The following is a 17,988-nucleotide window of genomic DNA, read 5'->3' as shown; positions in this document are numbered from 1 at the left end:
TGTCACAAAATCGAAAAGGTTAGTTAAAAAGTTAACCCCTAAGAAATTTGGGATCACTATAATTTTTTTTTCAGAAAGACATTAATACTTTTATTCAGCATGGACAGATTAAAATGCAGAAAAAAGTGGCAGTAAAGTCATTTATAATGTTTAGCAAATTATTTATATTTTAAATAAACACTACAGTTGAACTTTCTATTAATTAAAGAATCTTAAAACATTTTTCACGTCTTGCACAAAAACTTCAAGCAGTTGTTTTTAACATTGATAAGAATAAATGTTTTTGGAGCACCAAATCAGCATATTAAAATGATTTCTGAGGGATCATTTGACACTGAAGACTGGAGTAATGGCAGCTGAAAATTCGGCGTTGTCATCACATGGAAAACAGATATTTTAAATTGTTATTATTTTATGTCTAATCAAATAAATGTTGCTTTGGTCTGCATGGGAAACTTGCAACAACAAAAAAAAAACCTTTCCAAACTTTTGAATAGTAGTGTCTATACTTTCTGACTGTCACGAAGGGTAAATAAGGGCTAGAAGAATGGCATATACTGTACATGTACGCTCACCATTCTGCAGAGTGGCAGCTCTGGACTCCCTCCCAACCCCAGTGTGGAAGTTTCCTCCCAATGATGGCACATTTCCAGATGCTACAACAAAGCAAAAAAATAAAATATATTAGTAATACTAATATTATGAGGACAGGAACACACATATTTCATAACCAAGCTGTATACTTATTCTTTCGGTTTCCTTTTTTATTTGTCGTAATGTATTTTTTCTTTGTTTTTAATATTTTTGTTATTAAATACACTTTGCATTACCATTGTGCAAATAAACCTGCCTTGTCTAGTACTCTTCAGCTTACCCAATACTTCTAAAGAATAATCTTAGAAGAAAGGTAAAAACAACACCCATATTTAAATCTAATATTAGCCAAATGTAGATGAGCTGTTGAAAATAAGCTTTTACTATCAAAGTCTTCATTGCAGGACATTATTTTATAAAAAACTTGACAGCCACCTGCTGTTTGAAGATGGTACTGCCGTACAAAACAAAAACCCTTATCCCATTTAAATTTTTTTAGAGGAAATATCTGTATGTATTTTTCAATTTTATTAATTCGATTATAAACCATTTTCCCCCATTTGATTTATCACAGCAGGTAATTAAAAAAATATGCTATGTACAGAATTATCAAAACTCTAGGAAGGTTATTAAATTTAGAAAAGATTATTCAAATGTAGAAATTTTTGTCCAAGACTAGAAGTTTCTTGAACGTTTCATAAAAGTATAAGCAGATTGTAATAGCATAAAATAACCCTTATCCCATTTAAATTTTTTTAGAGGAAATATCTGTATGTATTTTTCAATTTTATTAATTCGATTATAAACCATTTTCCCCCATTTGATTTATCACAGCAGGTAATTAAAAAAAATATGCTATGTACAGAATTATCAAAACTCTAGGAAGGTTATTAAATTTAGAAAAAAATATTCAAATGTAGAAATTTTTGTCCAAGACTAGAAGTTTCTTGAACGTTTCATAAAAGTATAAGCAGATTGTAATAGCATAAAATATCTCACAGGCTGATAGTCGACTATTACAGATAATTTAGGAGATCATTTACAACTTAAGAGAACAGTTTGCAGTCAAGGTTCCTAACAGCAACCCTTTCTAACTGAGGCCTCCATTTGAACATTTCAGACAATAACTCTGCAAACACTTTCCTATGTAATTCCTTATGTTAAAGAGACTGAGACAAACAGACAGACAAATAATAATACAAGACGTAACCATATAGTTTTATTTGGTCTGCCCCTCATTCTATGTACATAGAACACATATTCAGTTTCTCGCATTGATTATTCCTTCATTTATTTATTAAAACAAATTAAATACACTGCAAAATTGGCCTTGTTTGGAGTAGATGAACCATCACTCACAGTCACCAGCAACAAACTGGCCAACGGCGGACGATCCTCCTCCACTGTTCTCCACGAAGGTTACCTCAGAAACAATGATGTTGTCCTCCAGCACAGAGCCGCAGCCCATGCACACAGCATCACCCCGGGCCTGGTCCACATCAATGTCCGTCCCCCCACAGTTCTTACACTTCCTCATGGTCACCACCAATCAGCACACTGGGAATGATCTTTACATGCATGTAAAAACACATGAGAGAACACAGAATGAATCCTAGGTAGAGCTACATCTAAGGTGAACGGCATCAATGGCAAACTGAGAAAGCACTATTATGGATAGAGGACTCGGAAGCAGTGATTTGAAGTTAAAAACATCTTAATAATGTATTTGTTTATTACAAACATGTGATGGACTAGAGTCATGTGTATTGTGATGTGTTTATCAGCTGTTTGGAATTTCATTCTTATGGCACCCATTCACTGCAGAGGATCCATTGGTGAGAAAGTGATGCAATGCAAAATTTTTCCAAATCTGTTCAAAATTTCTTCAAACTCATCCACATCTTGGATGGCCTGAGGGTGAGTAAATTTCCAGCAAATTTTCATTTTTGGGTGAACTACGCCTTTAACAACAGTTATTTTATTCTGTTCGACAGTGCTAGCTTTAAAGGGTTAATTCACCCAAAAATAAAAATTCTGTCATTTCGCTAGTAATAAGTAATTAATGACAGAATTTTCATTTTTGGGTGAACTATCCCTTTAAACAAAAATAAACACCAAATCACTTTTTTTATTATCAATTTGGTAACACTTCACAATAAGGTTTCTTTTTCTTAATATTAGTTGACTACATTAGTTAACATGAACCAACAATGAACAATACCTCTGCAGCATTTAGTAATGTTAATTTCTACATTTACTAATAGATATTTTGAAATCAAAACTTTTTGTTAACATTAGTAAATACACTGTGAACTACCATGAACAAACAATGAACTGTTCTCTTAAAAATAACAATAGTTAATAAATTCTGTAAAAATATATTGCTCATTGTTAGTACATATTAACATACCGCATTATTTAAAGTTAACAAATCAAACCTTATTGTAAAGTGTTACCATTATTTTAAATGTCTGAACATCTCACTTTATTAATGTGTAGAATAAAAGGCATGTTGTCAATTTACTACAAGCTAAACATACTTCACACACACAGTCCTGGGGGGGAAAAGGGCCAAGCCCAAAACGGCTACACTTACTTTTAAGAATTAAGCAAATGCACTCCTTAAAAAGCCATTGCTGTCTCAGAAAAACTTCAAGGACAGTGATTCAGCAAATTTGTGTGGAGTGATGAATCGTGATAGAAAGGGATATGCACCAGAGCGGTGTCTTTGAAGATCTGGTGAGAAATACAAAAATGAATACATCTCTACCACAGTGAAGCATGGAGGAAGATGTGTCATTATATATGTAGCTGCTGGTAAAAGCAGCAAAGCAACGCCGCTATGAGGACACAAAGCGAACTGCGCCTCTAACAAGCCCATGTTGCATTCTGACACACTCGGTACCGATTTAAACGCACAGGACCCAAAATCAGACATATCAGAACCTCTAAAATTTAGAGTCTACATGAACACCATCATTGAGAGTCAAAGTAATCACTGTCATGCAATCATCAACGTGGCAATCGTCTACTTGACAAGCAAATCTGAATTCCCCAAAATCTGTTGAATAACTTTACCGATCTGTGCAGATGTCGACTAGTTTATTCAGTGAGGTTAAAAAGAAGTAACGTTAGCCTACGTCGAACAGTTGGAAGACAACCAGGCGCAGGCTTCACCTGTCTGATCCAGAGAGCCCGTAAAAGGCCTTTCAGTTCCTGTCTGTCGAGGTAACAAATGTGTATTCTTGCTTCTCAGTCGTTTTGCAGACTGTATCACTGATTTATTAATCAAAAGCCGTGATATATTTCTCTACGTGACAAGCCGGTAAAAACACAGCCACATGTTTCCAGTCAGCTTGCGATACGGCTCATACCAATGTGAGTGCGGAGGGGGGTAACAATATTGCTCGCCTACATTATAATATACAGTAAGAGACAATGACACCATATTATAAACGCTACCGTTTCTTTTAAACCAGTTGTAACGCAGAATATGTCTCTGCAGCATTTAGTAATGTTAATTTCTACATTTACTAATAGATATTTTGAAATCAAAACTTTTTGTTAACATTAGTAAATACACTGTGAACTACCATGAACAAACAATGAACTGTTCTCTTAAAAATAACAATAGTTAATAAATTCTGTAAAAATATATTGCTCATTGTTAGTACATATTAACATACCGCATTATTTAAAGTTAACAAATCAAACCTTATTGTAAAGTGTTACCATTATTTTAAATGTCTGAACATCTCACTTTATTAATGTGTAGAATAAAAGGCATGTTGTCAATTTACTACAAGCTAAACATACTTCACACACACAGTCCTGGGGGGGAAAAGGGCCAAGCCCAAAACGGCTACACTTACTTTTAAGAATTAAGCAAATGCACTCCTTAAAAAGCCATTGCTGTCTCAGAAAAACTTCAAGGACAGTGATTCAGCAAATTTGTGTGGAGTGATGAATCGTGATAGAAAGGGATATGCACCAGAGCGGTGTCTTTGAAGATCTGGTGAGAAATACAAAAATGAATACATCTCTACCACAGTGAAGCATGGAGGAAGATGTGTCATTATATATGTAGCTGCTGGTAAAAGCAGCAAAGCAACGCCGCTATGAGGACACAAAGCGAACTGCGCCTCTAACAAGCCCATGTTGCATTCTGACACACTCGGTACCGATTTAAACGCACAGGACCCAAAATCAGACATATCAGAACCTCTAAAATTTAGAGTCTACATGAACACCATCATTGAGAGTCAAAGTAATCACTGTCATGCAATCATCAACGTGGCAATCGTCTACTTGACAAGCAAATCTGAATTCCCCAAAATCTGTTGAATAACTTTACCGATCTGTGCAGATGTCGACTAGTTTATTCAGTGAGGTTAAAAAGAAGTAACGTTAGCCTACGTCGAACAGTTGGAAGACAACCAGGCGCAGGCTTCACCTGTCTGATCCAGAGAGCCCGTAAAAGGCCTTTCAGTTCCTGTCTGTCGAGGTAACAAATGTGTATTCTTGCTTCTCAGTCGTTTTGCAGACTGTATCACTGATTTATTAATCAAAAGCCGTAATATATTTCTCTACGTGACAAGCCGGTAAAAACACAGCCACATGTTTCCAGTCAGCGTGCGATACGGCTCATACCAATGTGAGTGCGGAGGGGGGTAACAATATTGCTCGCCTCCATTATAATATACAGTAAGAGACAATGACACCATATTATAAACGCTACCGTTTCTTTTAAATCAGTTGTAACGCAGAATATGTAAATATAAAAGTATACGACGCAAAATATACAAAAGAGTAGTAATTCATTGCTAGTTTTCCCTGTGTGATGACATGTTCGGAAACGCACTGATCGTGGTCACACTGACGTAACATGTAGACGTAGCTAGCAACTTTGTGTTCAATAGAATTCAGCAAGAAGATCCATCATGTGCATATTTCAACATTAAAATGTAATAATTAGGACTATATAGTAGGCTATGGAATCGGATGGATGTATGTAGTTGTTATCAAAATTATTCAACCCCCAGAGACTGCAGTAGTTTACAAATACAAGCTTTTCTGAAGACCCAGGACTTTATAAAAAAAATTGCATAACACTTTACTGGCATATTCAAAGAAATAATGTCAATATATAATGGAATATTTTTGAGTTATAAGATTCTTTAATAATACAGCTATATCATAATTATTCAACTCCTATTCAACATTGCTGTTTTTTTAGTCACTTATTTGTATGTTGGGGAACAAAACTGCAGTCTTAAAACACAATTAAACATTTAGAAAATCTATTAGAAAATAGAATTAGCTTGAGCTGTTACACATACATACTGAAGTTGAGTAGCAAATATGAAAAGTTAACAGAGCTCTCACAAAAGCTATAGAGAAGCTGAAGTGAAGAAATGGTTTTATTACATTAGTTTTTACTTTTCTTTATTAGTTTTATTAGGCTACATGAAGATTTCCAAGTCATTAAAATTCCTAGAGACACAGCTGGTAGCCTTATTCCTTAGCTTAAAATGCGTTGTACCAAAAAAAACATTTGAGGGTGTTGAAGAAAAAGCACAATATCATAACATTTTTGATCACAGCAACTGAGGAAAACATGAACTTGAAAAGATGGACTTCAAAGATGACCCGATGAAAGGAGGAAAAACATTTCAATGCAGAGTATAAGAAGAACACAAGGCAAGTAAGGCCTTCGTGTTGGGGCATCTTGCTGAATGCCTCTTGACCAAGAAAACATAAAAGGCCGACTTGAACATGCTAAAATTCATTTGGATAGACCTGTGTAGTTTTGGACGAATGTTTTATGGAGTGATGTGACACAACTAGAACTTTTTGGACCCATGAATCAGCGTATGTCTGGTCCAAAAAATGTGAGCATGAAGCATGAGCAGAAGAACACCATCTCCGTCTTGTTATGGGGGTGTTTTACTGTTGCAGGATGTGGAAATCATGACTGTATGAAAGACATGTAATAGGCCATTTTGGCAAGAATTGTGATGCCTTTGGTGCAAAGACTGAAGATGATGATCAATGGACTTTCCTGCAGGACAATCATCCCAAAGTATACATCCAAATCTGCTTATGCTTGGTTCAGGGATCGTTCGTAGAATCTTCTTGAGTGGCCTGTTAAGTCTCCAGATTTAATTCTCATTGAAAATATTTTGTTGAATTTGAAGAAAGCAGTGGCAATGTGAAAGCCAAAGATTATCAGTGATCTGAAAGCTTTTCAGGCGAGGAATGGGCCAAGATTGCAGCAGAGAGCTGACAGAAGCTTCTAAGCACCCCCAAGCAGTGTTTATTGGTGGTTTTAAACAATAAAAGACTCTACACCAATTTTGACTTTTGGGAGTTGAATAATTTTGAACATGAATGTTTAGAGCCAATGTGATTTTTTTCATTATACATCAACTTTACATTCTTAGAATTACTCAAATGTGTATTGATAAACTTTCTCTAATAGTGTTGAATTGTTTTCATAAAATTGTTCTCTGCAAAATGTCTTGCAGGTCAAGGGGGTTGAATCATTTTAATTGCAATTGTGTGTGTGTGTGTGTGTGTGTGTGTGTGTGTGTGTGTGTGTGTATATATATATATATATATATATATGCAGGACGCTCTTTGTCCACTTGTGGAGTGAATCGTTAATATGTGTATAGCCTATGCATGATTTTAGTACTTCTAACGTTATTTTTAAGTTGTAATTGGACAGAAGTGTCTACAAAATGAATAGCCTACATGTCAGTCAGTGCAAATGGCAAATTTCCATTACTGTGTTTTACAGATGTCTTTAATCTGCATTCTGAATTGTTGGAGTCTGAAGTCTCTGAGGAATAATTGTCAGTCAAGTATAAGTCTCTTCATTATTTGCATAAAATTTAATTTATACAAAAGCTTAAGATTTAATTCTTATCAAAACTTCTGTTTAAGCTTGCCGTTGTAAATAGTGACTACTCAAAAGCATTCATCTTAGTAGTGCTCTTTGTACTTTTGATCAGGTTGGGCAACGTATCTTGGTGTGGGTTGTCCTAACTTGAAAGGAATGGAAGCGGGACAGTCAAGTACAGTCCTTGTTTACTTGCGGAGCACACAGAAACTGTACGTGTACTTTAGCTTCTGACCATGGCTTTATTACAGATCACGTAAATCATGAAGAATAAGATTGAGGAAGATTGATGAATAAGTTTTATTTCTGACTGACATGTGATCATCAACGCTGCACTTGAACTGCTTCGTTATTTAAACCATGTTCCTGAACTCCAAGCGACAATGTTTTGGCTCCTTTTGTGCATTTTGGATGTTCTTGTGGGTAAGACTTACATTTAATGAAAAGAAATCGAATGGCATTATAATATACAGCACTGTCATTGTGTCATACTTGTATGCATACCTTGGAAATCAATTAGGTTACACTAACTTGTAAAAAAAAACAAAAAAACATTTAGAGACACAGAGGCTTTTTTATGTTGGAAATTCACCACAACCGTGGGATATTTTTAATTTTAAACATAATTAAAGAAATGTAAAAAAGTGAGAAATCAGATTTATTCAATGAATATTGGGATATTTCCTGTTTTCTTTTTGTTTTCATAGTTTTAACATAATAATATAAATTTTTTAGTTAAAGATTGAATATAAGATTTAATGAAAAGAAATCACAAAGCATTATAATAAACACTTCTGATTTGATACAACCTTGGTAATATACAGTGTCATACTTTTAAATTTGAAGGTTTGTTATACTAGACTGACTTGATCTCTTGAACTTTAATTGAGCTTTTTTCCTTTACAATTTAAGGTCGTACTATAAAATGAAATAAAATATGCATTTTAAACAACATTATCAGGAAAGCACCTCAAATGCATGCCAATTGGTTGCTGAGTCGTTGTTGATACAACACTGCTGAGAGATGTCATGATTCAAAATTATGACATCTAGCTACAAAAAAACATCTTTCTAAAATATTTTTTCAAGCAATATTTAAAGATGAAATACTATTTCATAATATTATAGATGTTTTACCAGTGAATGGTTACTTTTAGGGCTCTTAAAAGTGTTTTGTTTTTGCTTTTACATTTACATTTAATAATTTAGCAGACGCTTTTATCCAAAGCGACTTACAAATGAGAACAATAGAAGCAATCAGACCAACAAGAGAACAACAGTATACAAGTGCCATGACAAGTCTCAGTTAGTCTAGCACAGTACACGTAGCTAGGTTTTTTTTTATTTATTTTTGTTATTAAATAATAGAATGGAATAGAATAGGTAAGTCAGCTCTTTTACATCAGCTCAGGATTGTTTAGTAGTGAAGGGCTTGTGATTGTGCAGATTTTTGTGGTACAATTGCTGTTTAGTGTTGGTGTTTTAATGGTAGACCAAAGTATGAAGAAAACAAAAATTTCTTATGATATGATGACACCTTAGAAGTGTAAATTTTTGGAGTGCCCAGGGGTGTTTCTTCAAGCAACTCTTAAATTGTTCTCACTGTCTCTTTCCAGCCTCATTTGAGGTGACTGTCCCTAATAAACATCTGCTGGCAATCCGAGGTCGTCCAGCTGTACTTGGCTGTGAGTTCACACCTGATCCTGACCTCTCCAACTTGGTTGTTACCTGGCAACGACAGGAGGATGCACGGGTTGTCCACAGTTTCTATTATCAACAGGACCAATTGGACCGACAGAGTCCAGAATACCACAATCGGACCTCATTGTATGTTTTAGAGCTTCATAAAGGAAATGCCTCTCTAAGAATTGCAGCAGTTAGACCCAAGGATGCAGGCTGGTACATGTGCATAGTGAGCAACGCAAAGGGAACAGGAAGAGCCTTGATGGAAGTAACCTATGAAGGTATGCATGCATACAGGGGCGTAGATTACGCGGGGGACGTGTCCCCCCCCACTTTTAATATTACGTAAATTCCTCCCCTGCACTTTTTCGGGCAAGTGTGTTCGCATAGAAGTTTTCAAGAGCCGGTGGGAATAAATATAGATTTAAATTCAAAGAGACAGGATAGTCTGTGCATGATCTGATGTTTTATTCGGACCCAGAATAAGGCGAGATGATATTGCTGTATGAAAACAGTTGTTTTCACAGAAAAACAGAAACGTTTGGGAACATGAAGACATTAAACATACGATTGCGACAATATATGGTTTATTTGTGTTTGTCCAGTCATCTCCAGGTAATAAATAAAGTATATCAATGCAGTGCTAACTGACATAGCATTTATTACAGTATTGAAACTATTCTGCCTTATTATGTGATAAAAAAGTGTTTGTAGTATATAAACAAATCATTATTATTGGTTATTGTCCAGCAGTTATCTGATTTCTAAGCCAATTAAAAGCTGATCGAAAAAAGCTGGTAGAAATGAGAGAAAAATTAAAGTTGACTATAGGCAGGCACAAATTTGCATATATGGGTTCCTTTCTAAACACGAGCGCTGTGTGTTTGTATGTGCTTCATAACCGTGCACCCCAGGGGGCCCGTTGTAATAGCCTGCACTGGGGCCCGTCATTACTAAATTACGCCACTGCTGGAGACAATATGTTGTAGTATACAATGTGCCCAGGAGTTCCCAGCTTCATTTTCAGTCACCAAATATAATCTATAAAATAAATATGTTTGGTATTTTTATTGATCATACCTTAGTTTACAGAAATGGCAGCTAAAAGTCTCTTTTTTTTTGTTATTTGAAAAGTAATCCCAGTGATTAATGTAGGATTTGGAACCAAGAACCAGTTCCATTTCTATAAATAAATAAATAAATAAAAATAATTTAAAGAATGCTGTTAACCAAACAGTTTCTGATAGTCATTGACTGTCACTCATAAAATCTGTTGAATAACCATACTGATCGGTGCAAATGTCCACTGGTTAATTATTTAGATAAAAAAGCAGTAGTAATTTGAACAGCTGTAAAATAACCAAGATAACTAAGCTTAGACTTCACCTGTCGGATCCTGAGAGCATGTAAAAAGCCTTTCAGTTCCTGTCTACAGTCAGCAACAGCCTCCTTGTCCTAGGTCCTAATGCCCGTAAGGTCTTTCATTTATTTAGGGGGCGCTGTTGGCCTACTTGTAACAAAATGAAAGTAAATACACAAATAAAATGTCGTTAACATAACATCGTTATGTTAATAAATAAAGCAATAATTTATGTCATAAAATCACGAGTCTGTTTAGTTTTAAAGTTCAGAAGCTTACATGAACAAAAATCACAAACATGACACTTATAAATTAATTTTTTTTAGATATAGCCTACAGATGCATTCATTACTGTATAACAGCTGCTCGCGTCCATAATATAGGCTACTATAAAACAATGACACAATATAATAAACGCCAATGTTCTTCTTAAACCAACTGTTACTCAAAAAATAAGTCAGCTAAATATAAAAGTATAGTCTGCGACACAAAAGTTTCAATAACTCATGGCTTGTTTTCCCTGTGTGATGACATGGTCGGAAACGCTCTGATCACAAACGCTTGCTACTAAAATACCCATCACGTACAGAGAAAAACAAACAAGTTTAAAAATGAATACTATTTAAATGAATACTACATTAATACTACAAAAATTAATACCTCGATTGATGTGTGTATATAGGCTATATAGCCTAGCCTTGGATAAAAGTGTCTACTAAATGAATACATGTTAATCAAGGCAAATGTGCAAGTTTGCATTACTGTGTTTTAGAGATTTCTTTAATCTCTGAATTGTTGGAGTCTGAAGTCTCTAATTTGGCTAATAATAGTCAGTTAAGTGTCTTCATCATTCACATAAAAATGTATTTAAACTTAATTAAGCTTAAGACTTAAGCTTAAGACTAAATTCCTGTTAATACTGCTGTTTTAGCCTTGCCCTTGTAAATAGTGACTGACAACACAAAAGCATTCATAATCTTCAAAAGATCTAGTACTAACTGCTCTTAGGTGGAGCAACGTATCTTGTAGGTGGGAGTTGTCCTAACTTGAAAGGAATGGAAACGGCGGGACGCTCAAGACAAGTACAGTTCTTGTTTAGTCTACTTGTGGAGCACACCGATACTGTATGTGTACGTTACTTTAGCTTCTGACCATGGCTTTATTACAGATCACGTAAATCGTAACGAATAAAATTGAAGAATATTATGAATAAATTTAATTTCTGACTGGCATGTGATCATCAACGCTGCACTGAACTGCTTCGTTATTTAAACCATGTTCCTGAACTCCAAGCGACAATGTTTTGGCTCATTTTGTGCGTCGTGGTCGTCGATGTTCTTTTGGGTAAGACTTCTATTTAATGAAAAGAAATCGGAAGGCGTTATAATATACAACAGTGTCATTGTGTCATACTTATAGGCTATGCATGCGTTGGAAATCAAGGCTACTCTAACTTTTTTATTCACATTTTTAGTAAAAGATTTAATGTCTGGTTCTGGCACAATGATGAAGGGATGGTAAAACGTTTCTAAGACAGTTTTAATGTGACCTTTATTTAACTAAGGTAATTTTTTTAAACTGTTAGTCTTGGGAGATAAAAGTGAAGTGAACTGAACTGAGCTGAATTGATTAAATGATGTATTTCCTCTCCTGGCTCTAATCAAGTGAAATATTTAGGCAGAGCTGAATTGGAGTTAAGACAGAGATGAACGTGGTTGGTCTAGCTGTCCTGATGTTCTACATGTTCTAAAATATTTTTTTTCTAGCAACATTTAAAGATGAAATATTTCTGAATATTATAGATGTTTTACCAGTGATCAGTTACTTTTAGGGCTCTTTAAAGTGTTTTGTTTTTGTTAGTTTTTTTGCTTTCACATCACAGCTCAGCTCAGGATTGTTTGGTAGTGAAGGGCTTGTGATTGTGCAGATTTTTATGGTACCATTGCTGTTCAGTGTTGGTGTTTATACACATTGGAGGTGGGTTTTTTTTCCTCTACTGGGTTTGGCTTTCTGATATGTGTTCAGTCCCTGCCCTAAAAATTACAGGGTAAAGAAAGAATGTAAAGAAAGACTGCACTTTATAGAATGGCAAATATTGACTGAATTTCTATATATAAGTATACTTATAGTCTATTTTGCTACTATTAGAGTTTTAGTCTTTTATATAGTTTTAGTGTAGAAGGAAGTAAAATATTCTTCTGTGGTTCATTAAACAGGTTTTATCTCTTGATTACAGTCCTACTGTGGCCAGTTATATTTAGGGCTCTTACAAGCTTCAGATTAAGCTTTTTTTTTTTTTTCACGTCACACCTCAGGATATTTGCCAGTGAAGAGCTTGAGACTGTGAACATTTTTGCTGTACCATTGCTGTCTATTGCTGTCCAAAGTTTATGTTTTCATATTTTTACATCAAAATATGAAGGAAAATATGATTTCTTACGATATGACCCCTTAGAAATGTGCCCAGGGGTGTTTCTTCAAGCAACTCTAAATTGTTCTCACTGTCTTTTTCCAGCCTCATTTGAGGTGACTGTCCCTAATAAACATCTGCTGGCAATCCGAGGTCGTCCAGCTGTACTTGGCTGTGAGTTCACACCTGATCCTGACCTCTCCAACTTGGTTGTTACCTGGCAACGACAGGAGGATGCACGGGTTGTCCACAGTTTCTATTATCAACAGGACCAATTGGACCGACAGAGTCTAAAATACCACAATCGGACCTCATTGTATGTTTCAGAGCTTCATAAAGGAAATGCCTCTCTAAGAATTGCAGCAGTTAGACCGAAAGATGCAGGTTGGTACATGTGCATAGTGAGCAATACAAAGGGAACAGGAAGAGCCTTGATGCAAGTGACCTATGGAGGTAAGCATATGATGAACACTGGAGAGAATATGATGTACAATGTTTCCGCTTTCCAGGAGCGCCCAGCTTCATTTTCAGTCACAAAAAATAAATGTACGAAACATACAGCAGCTAGTTCAAGTCAGTACTTTTTGTTGAATCAGAAACACGCAGTGCATTTTGATACAGATAAAGGTAATTGTAAACAAATAGCCATTCATCTTTCTTTTTCATTTTATCTTTAAGTTTATTTTTATTTGAGGATTAAGTGTCCTGACAAATTTGCAAAATATGCCAACTGTGGTTTTGCTGTGGATGTATCATATTTCAGCTTTCTCACGGTCACGAAAAACCTTGAAATATAAAAATACATTTTAAATTTAGATTTCCTGTGAACATAAAGTGTTCTAGTTAGGCTTTACTGTAAAACATACGATCATCTAGACTTTACTTTATTGATAAGATCAATTGATATGCACTTTACATAGATGTAAATTTTTTTATTTAAAGGGGTCATTGGATGCAAAATTCACTTTTGTTGTTGTTTGAACATAAATGTGTGTTGGAAGTGTGTGTACACATCCACCCTATAATGATAAAAATCCACCCAGTGTTTTTTTTTTTAATCCCTATTTTAAAATCCCCTTTCTCAAATCAAGCTGTTCTGAGGTTCCTGTCAGAATTATGTATGAAGACGCAGAGGATTAACGTTACTTTCGTTTTTGAAAGGAATGGGCCGATCCCCGATCTGCCTAAATGCGTTTAAGTTCGCACAAATAATTCATGATCCAGCTGCATCTACAGAAGAAGTGAGTATAAGGGTTTTTTATGAATCTTTGCAAATCGCCTTTCCTAATATGTGCTAGTTAGCAAGTTTCGTGGTTGAAGTTTACAGTCTAATCGTCACCCCACGGAAGAGAGGGGCGGGGTCAGAAGAGCTCATTAGCATTTAAAGCAACACGGACTAGAACGGCCTGCTGAAAACAGAGCTGATTTTGACAGGGTAAAAAGGGTGTTTTTTACACTACCATTGAGAAATTTTAACCAAAGTATGTTATAGACGTTTCATTAAGACCCTAAAGAATCATATCAACTTGTGGAAAATGGGCATCCGATGACCCCTTTAAGATGTACATTTTAACACTGCACAGCTGATTATGTTTGTCTTTCTCAGCTCTTTACTCTGAGCCCAGGTTAAGCATCCATGTAAACTCCTCTGCTTTGAAAGTGCAGTTTGAGACAGAAGGTTTTCCCAAACCTGAGGTGATCTGGCTGGGGGAACATGACCAGAACCTCAGTTATCACCTGGAGATCCACGGCCAGACAGAAGATGGACTTTATTTCATAAAGAGCATCTGTGAGGCCCAGAAGCCAGTGATTAATATCACATTTACACTAAAGAACCACCTCCTGAACCAGAACCTGCAGAGACCAGTGGTTCTCAGCTATGGTAAATACCTTTATTTACTGTGTGCAAATGGTGTGTGTGAGAAACTGTCAGTTAGAGGCATGTCATTCATTACTTTATGCAATTAAGGCATGTATGACTTGTTGCAAGTGATTTGTTGCCATAAGTTTAGTTTTTTTTGCTATATAACAAAGAACTCCTTTGTCTGCTTTAGGTGAGATTTTAGACCTGTCTAACCGCAAATAATTATGGAAAGATAAGACAATGATTCAGTTGATAGATAGACATGATTTTTTTCCTGTTATGAAACACTGATGTGAGTGACAGAGGTGGAAGCACATATTTGTACACTTTATCATAATGTAGAAGAAATCAAAGGCAAATTAAATTCATCTAAGTTTTGAAGTAATTTAAAGAGGCTTGGGTGTTGGTAACACAAGTTTGGGGTGTTATTTCGTGGTGCAGTTTCATCTTTCCTCTTCAGCACTGAAACTGACACTGTTCATTATATTGTTAGTTATTTTGGCTACACCCTTTTCAAAACCAGAAGGTAATTACTAGCAATTTAAAGCTGTTAAACTGAGAATGACTCTGTGTTTTTAGATGGTTTGTCTGAATTAAACTCACTGTTATTTATCCAAGTATGAGATGTTCCTGTATCAGCACTCCTATTAACCAATAATTAATGGTTAATGGTTATGTTTAAGGTTAGCCTCTGTGGGCTATGGGCTTGAACTATCATTTCCATTTGATCTAACCCCTCGTAATCATTTCCATTTGATCTAACCCCTTGTAGGTGGTTTAACTACGACATCCACCATGTGAACCCTGAACATCCTAAGCTCAAACCTTTACAGTTACAGTCTACTATACCCTTAATGTAAATGAAGTTGCTCCTGTCGTAACAGCTATGCTCTGAATGTTAATGAAGTTCTGACACCTAATTGTCTGAGATGTTCTTAGTGTCCCACACCCATTTCCCTTCTACAATTGGTCATCATTTGCTGAGGATGTGGTCATCCCAAATGATCTAGAAACAACATAACTGTTGACTTTCATCATCTCTATAATAATTAAGCCATTTTGGAAAATTAACATGATCAAACATCTATTGTGGAGTGGAATCTGGGTCGGGGCAGACTATAGTTTCTTTCACTGATCTTAACAACTTGTCTCCCGTAGCTTCTTTGGATTGTGAAGTGATTCCAGATGCACACTTAGAATCTCGGAGTAATGCTGCGGTCACACTAGACGTGAGCATGTGACATTTCTACGGACCCTGCAACGTTCATGATATGAAGTTGCATTCTGCAGCATCTTTTTAAAAAACTTGATTTTACCGCACAGCTGCAATCCTGCATATTTAAAGTTTGCATTCCTTTAACATGGTCACATGACTTAATGTGATGTGAATTCACCAAGCTTGACCTCCCACATTTGCATAATGTATGAATGAAAGTCAGTGGAACAAAAAGCGTAGTGTGACCATCACATAATTAGAAGGTCATTCTCTGTATTCAGACAAACAGTACTGTTTTTCACGTGCTATATAGTAGTAAAGTAGGCATATTCAGATGCAGTATTGCAGTCTCGACTCACTACTAATGAGCTGATGTGTCAGGAAATAAATCAGGGATTTTGATTAGGAAGAGAGTATTGTGGTGTGCCTCCAGGAAAAGGGTTGGGAAACACAGATAATTAGCAGTCCTGGGTTTTTCCTAAAACATAAATATATTTCAAGAAATGGCATTGTGTCTTAATTGAAATCATGGCAGCTCTTTTGCAGTTGGGGGAATTTTATTGGCAGATTATGATTGCAGCTTCTGTAGCCTCATTACTATCTGCAAACATTGTCCATCAGTGGAGACACCTTCTTACATTTATACAGCACAAAGGGTGTGCCAGTTTGAGCTGAAAAAAAAAATTCTGACTAGCCCACCAGTATGTCAACAGGATCAGTGATATTAATAGTTAAGCAGTATTCAGTTTATTCAAAATATATTAGCCTGCATAATGATTGTTAGTTTTCCTCTGAGAGATTGTACATATACTATATCCAGTATATAGTATATATCCAGGGTTTGAAAGCTTAAGACTTTTTTGTAATAATAAGTTTGAATGATTTTGTGCAAGCACTGTAACTTTTTATATGCTGTGATTATAATACTGGATTTAGATTTGGATCTGGACTTAACAGTTGATTTGACACTATCAAACAAATACCACATATTGAACCAAATTATCTTTTTCTGTTTCAGATGAGGACACCACAGACCATATGATCATAGTACTTGCTGTCCTCTCAGTGGTTTGCATTCTTCTGGTTATTGTCATCATTTGGTTAGCAGTGCAGAAGCAGAACAAGCAGAGATCTTCCCTGTGATGAACCATGAGAGTTAATGAATGGTGATGTAGCTGTTTCCAAATGCATGCATGCTTCCACTTGTGCTAAACATTACTGGCATTCATGAAATGCAAACAGAGCACATGTTCATTAAACTGTTCTTGTGTAAACTGAAAATAATTGCAAAATGCGCTAATTTTACGCAAGAATGGATTTCTAAATAATTTACACAGATGTCAACAAATGTCAGAGACCGTAAGTGGGAGTCATATGGGTGTGTGCAAAAAGTAATTTCTCAATCTTTTTGCAGCTTATTTATGTATTGACCGTTGTGCAGTTTTAAAACATTTTATACATTTTTTAATAATATTTTATATGGAATTTATTTTAAATATAACAATACCACCATGGATGTTTATTCTCACATTTTTAATTGTCAATGAAATATTTCATATTTGAACTACTGCAGAACATAATCCTGTACTGTACAAGGTAAAATTACTTCTTGTACATACCTTGACATAAGTAATACACTGAACATCTGCATGTTTAAGTTTGTAATGGATCTCTTAAGCCGTAATAGAACTATGGAGACAATCAGGTGAATGAATGAATGAATGATGCATTTATATAGCGCTCTATTGTGTATTGCTGTACACCCAAAGCGCTTTACAATCATGTGGGGGGAGGGGGGGTGTCTCTCCTCAACCACCACTAGTGTGCAGAATCCACCTGGGTGATGCGACGGCAGCCACAGTACAACGGCGCCAGTGCGCTCACCACACTCCAGCTACAGGTGGAGAGGAGAGAGAGCCATAGAGCCAATCAAGTGGATGGGGATTATTAGGAGGCC

The 17,988-nt window shown here is 35.7% G+C and overlaps 2 protein-coding genes across 4 annotated transcripts in view; one reads left to right on the top strand and one right to left on the bottom strand.

Annotated features, from left to right (window-relative positions):
* Positions 1-3,949, bottom strand: part of LOC107705399 (transcription factor IIIB 90 kDa subunit-like) — a 46,204-nt gene extending 42,255 nt beyond the window's left edge. The window contains exons 1-4 of one of the 2 annotated variants that reach the window (XM_016508671.1): positions 3,772-3,949; positions 3,191-3,330; positions 1,954-2,162; positions 576-656 (exon numbers count right to left, since the gene is read on the bottom strand). In XM_016508671.1, coding sequence (XP_016364157.1) covers positions 576-656; positions 1,954-2,131 — 259 coding nt within the window. In that variant the 5' untranslated portion in view covers positions 2,132-2,162; positions 3,191-3,330; positions 3,772-3,949. Of the gene's footprint in view, positions 1-575; positions 657-1,953; positions 2,163-3,190; positions 3,331-3,734 lie in introns of both variants that reach the window. The other variant, XM_016508670.1, reaches the window with a different exon arrangement.
* Positions 3,950-7,666: 3,717 nt separating this feature from the next.
* The window catches only part of LOC107705397 (CD276 antigen-like), a 12,945-nt gene continuing 2,623 nt past the window's right edge, over positions 7,667-17,988 (top strand). Inside the window, exons 1-5 of one of the 2 annotated variants that reach the window (XM_016508669.1) lie at positions 7,667-7,921; positions 9,115-9,462; positions 13,057-13,404; positions 14,558-14,833; positions 17,050-17,197. In XM_016508669.1, coding sequence (XP_016364155.1) covers positions 7,882-7,921; positions 9,115-9,462; positions 13,057-13,404; positions 14,558-14,833; positions 17,050-17,174 — 1,137 coding nt within the window. In that variant the 5' untranslated portion in view covers positions 7,667-7,881 and the 3' untranslated portion in view covers positions 17,175-17,197. Of the gene's footprint in view, positions 7,922-9,114; positions 9,463-13,056; positions 13,405-14,557; positions 14,834-17,049; positions 17,932-17,988 lie in introns of those variants that run through there. The other variant, XM_016508668.1, reaches the window with a different exon arrangement.

Source organism: Sinocyclocheilus rhinocerous, unplaced genomic scaffold (genome assembly GCF_001515625.1).
Source record: "Sinocyclocheilus rhinocerous isolate Xijiao unplaced genomic scaffold, SAMN03320098_v1.1 scaffold564, whole genome shotgun sequence".
NCBI lineage: Eukaryota > Metazoa > Chordata > Actinopteri > Cypriniformes > Cyprinidae > Sinocyclocheilus > Sinocyclocheilus rhinocerous.
This window is presented reverse-complemented; position numbering and strand designations above follow the sequence as displayed.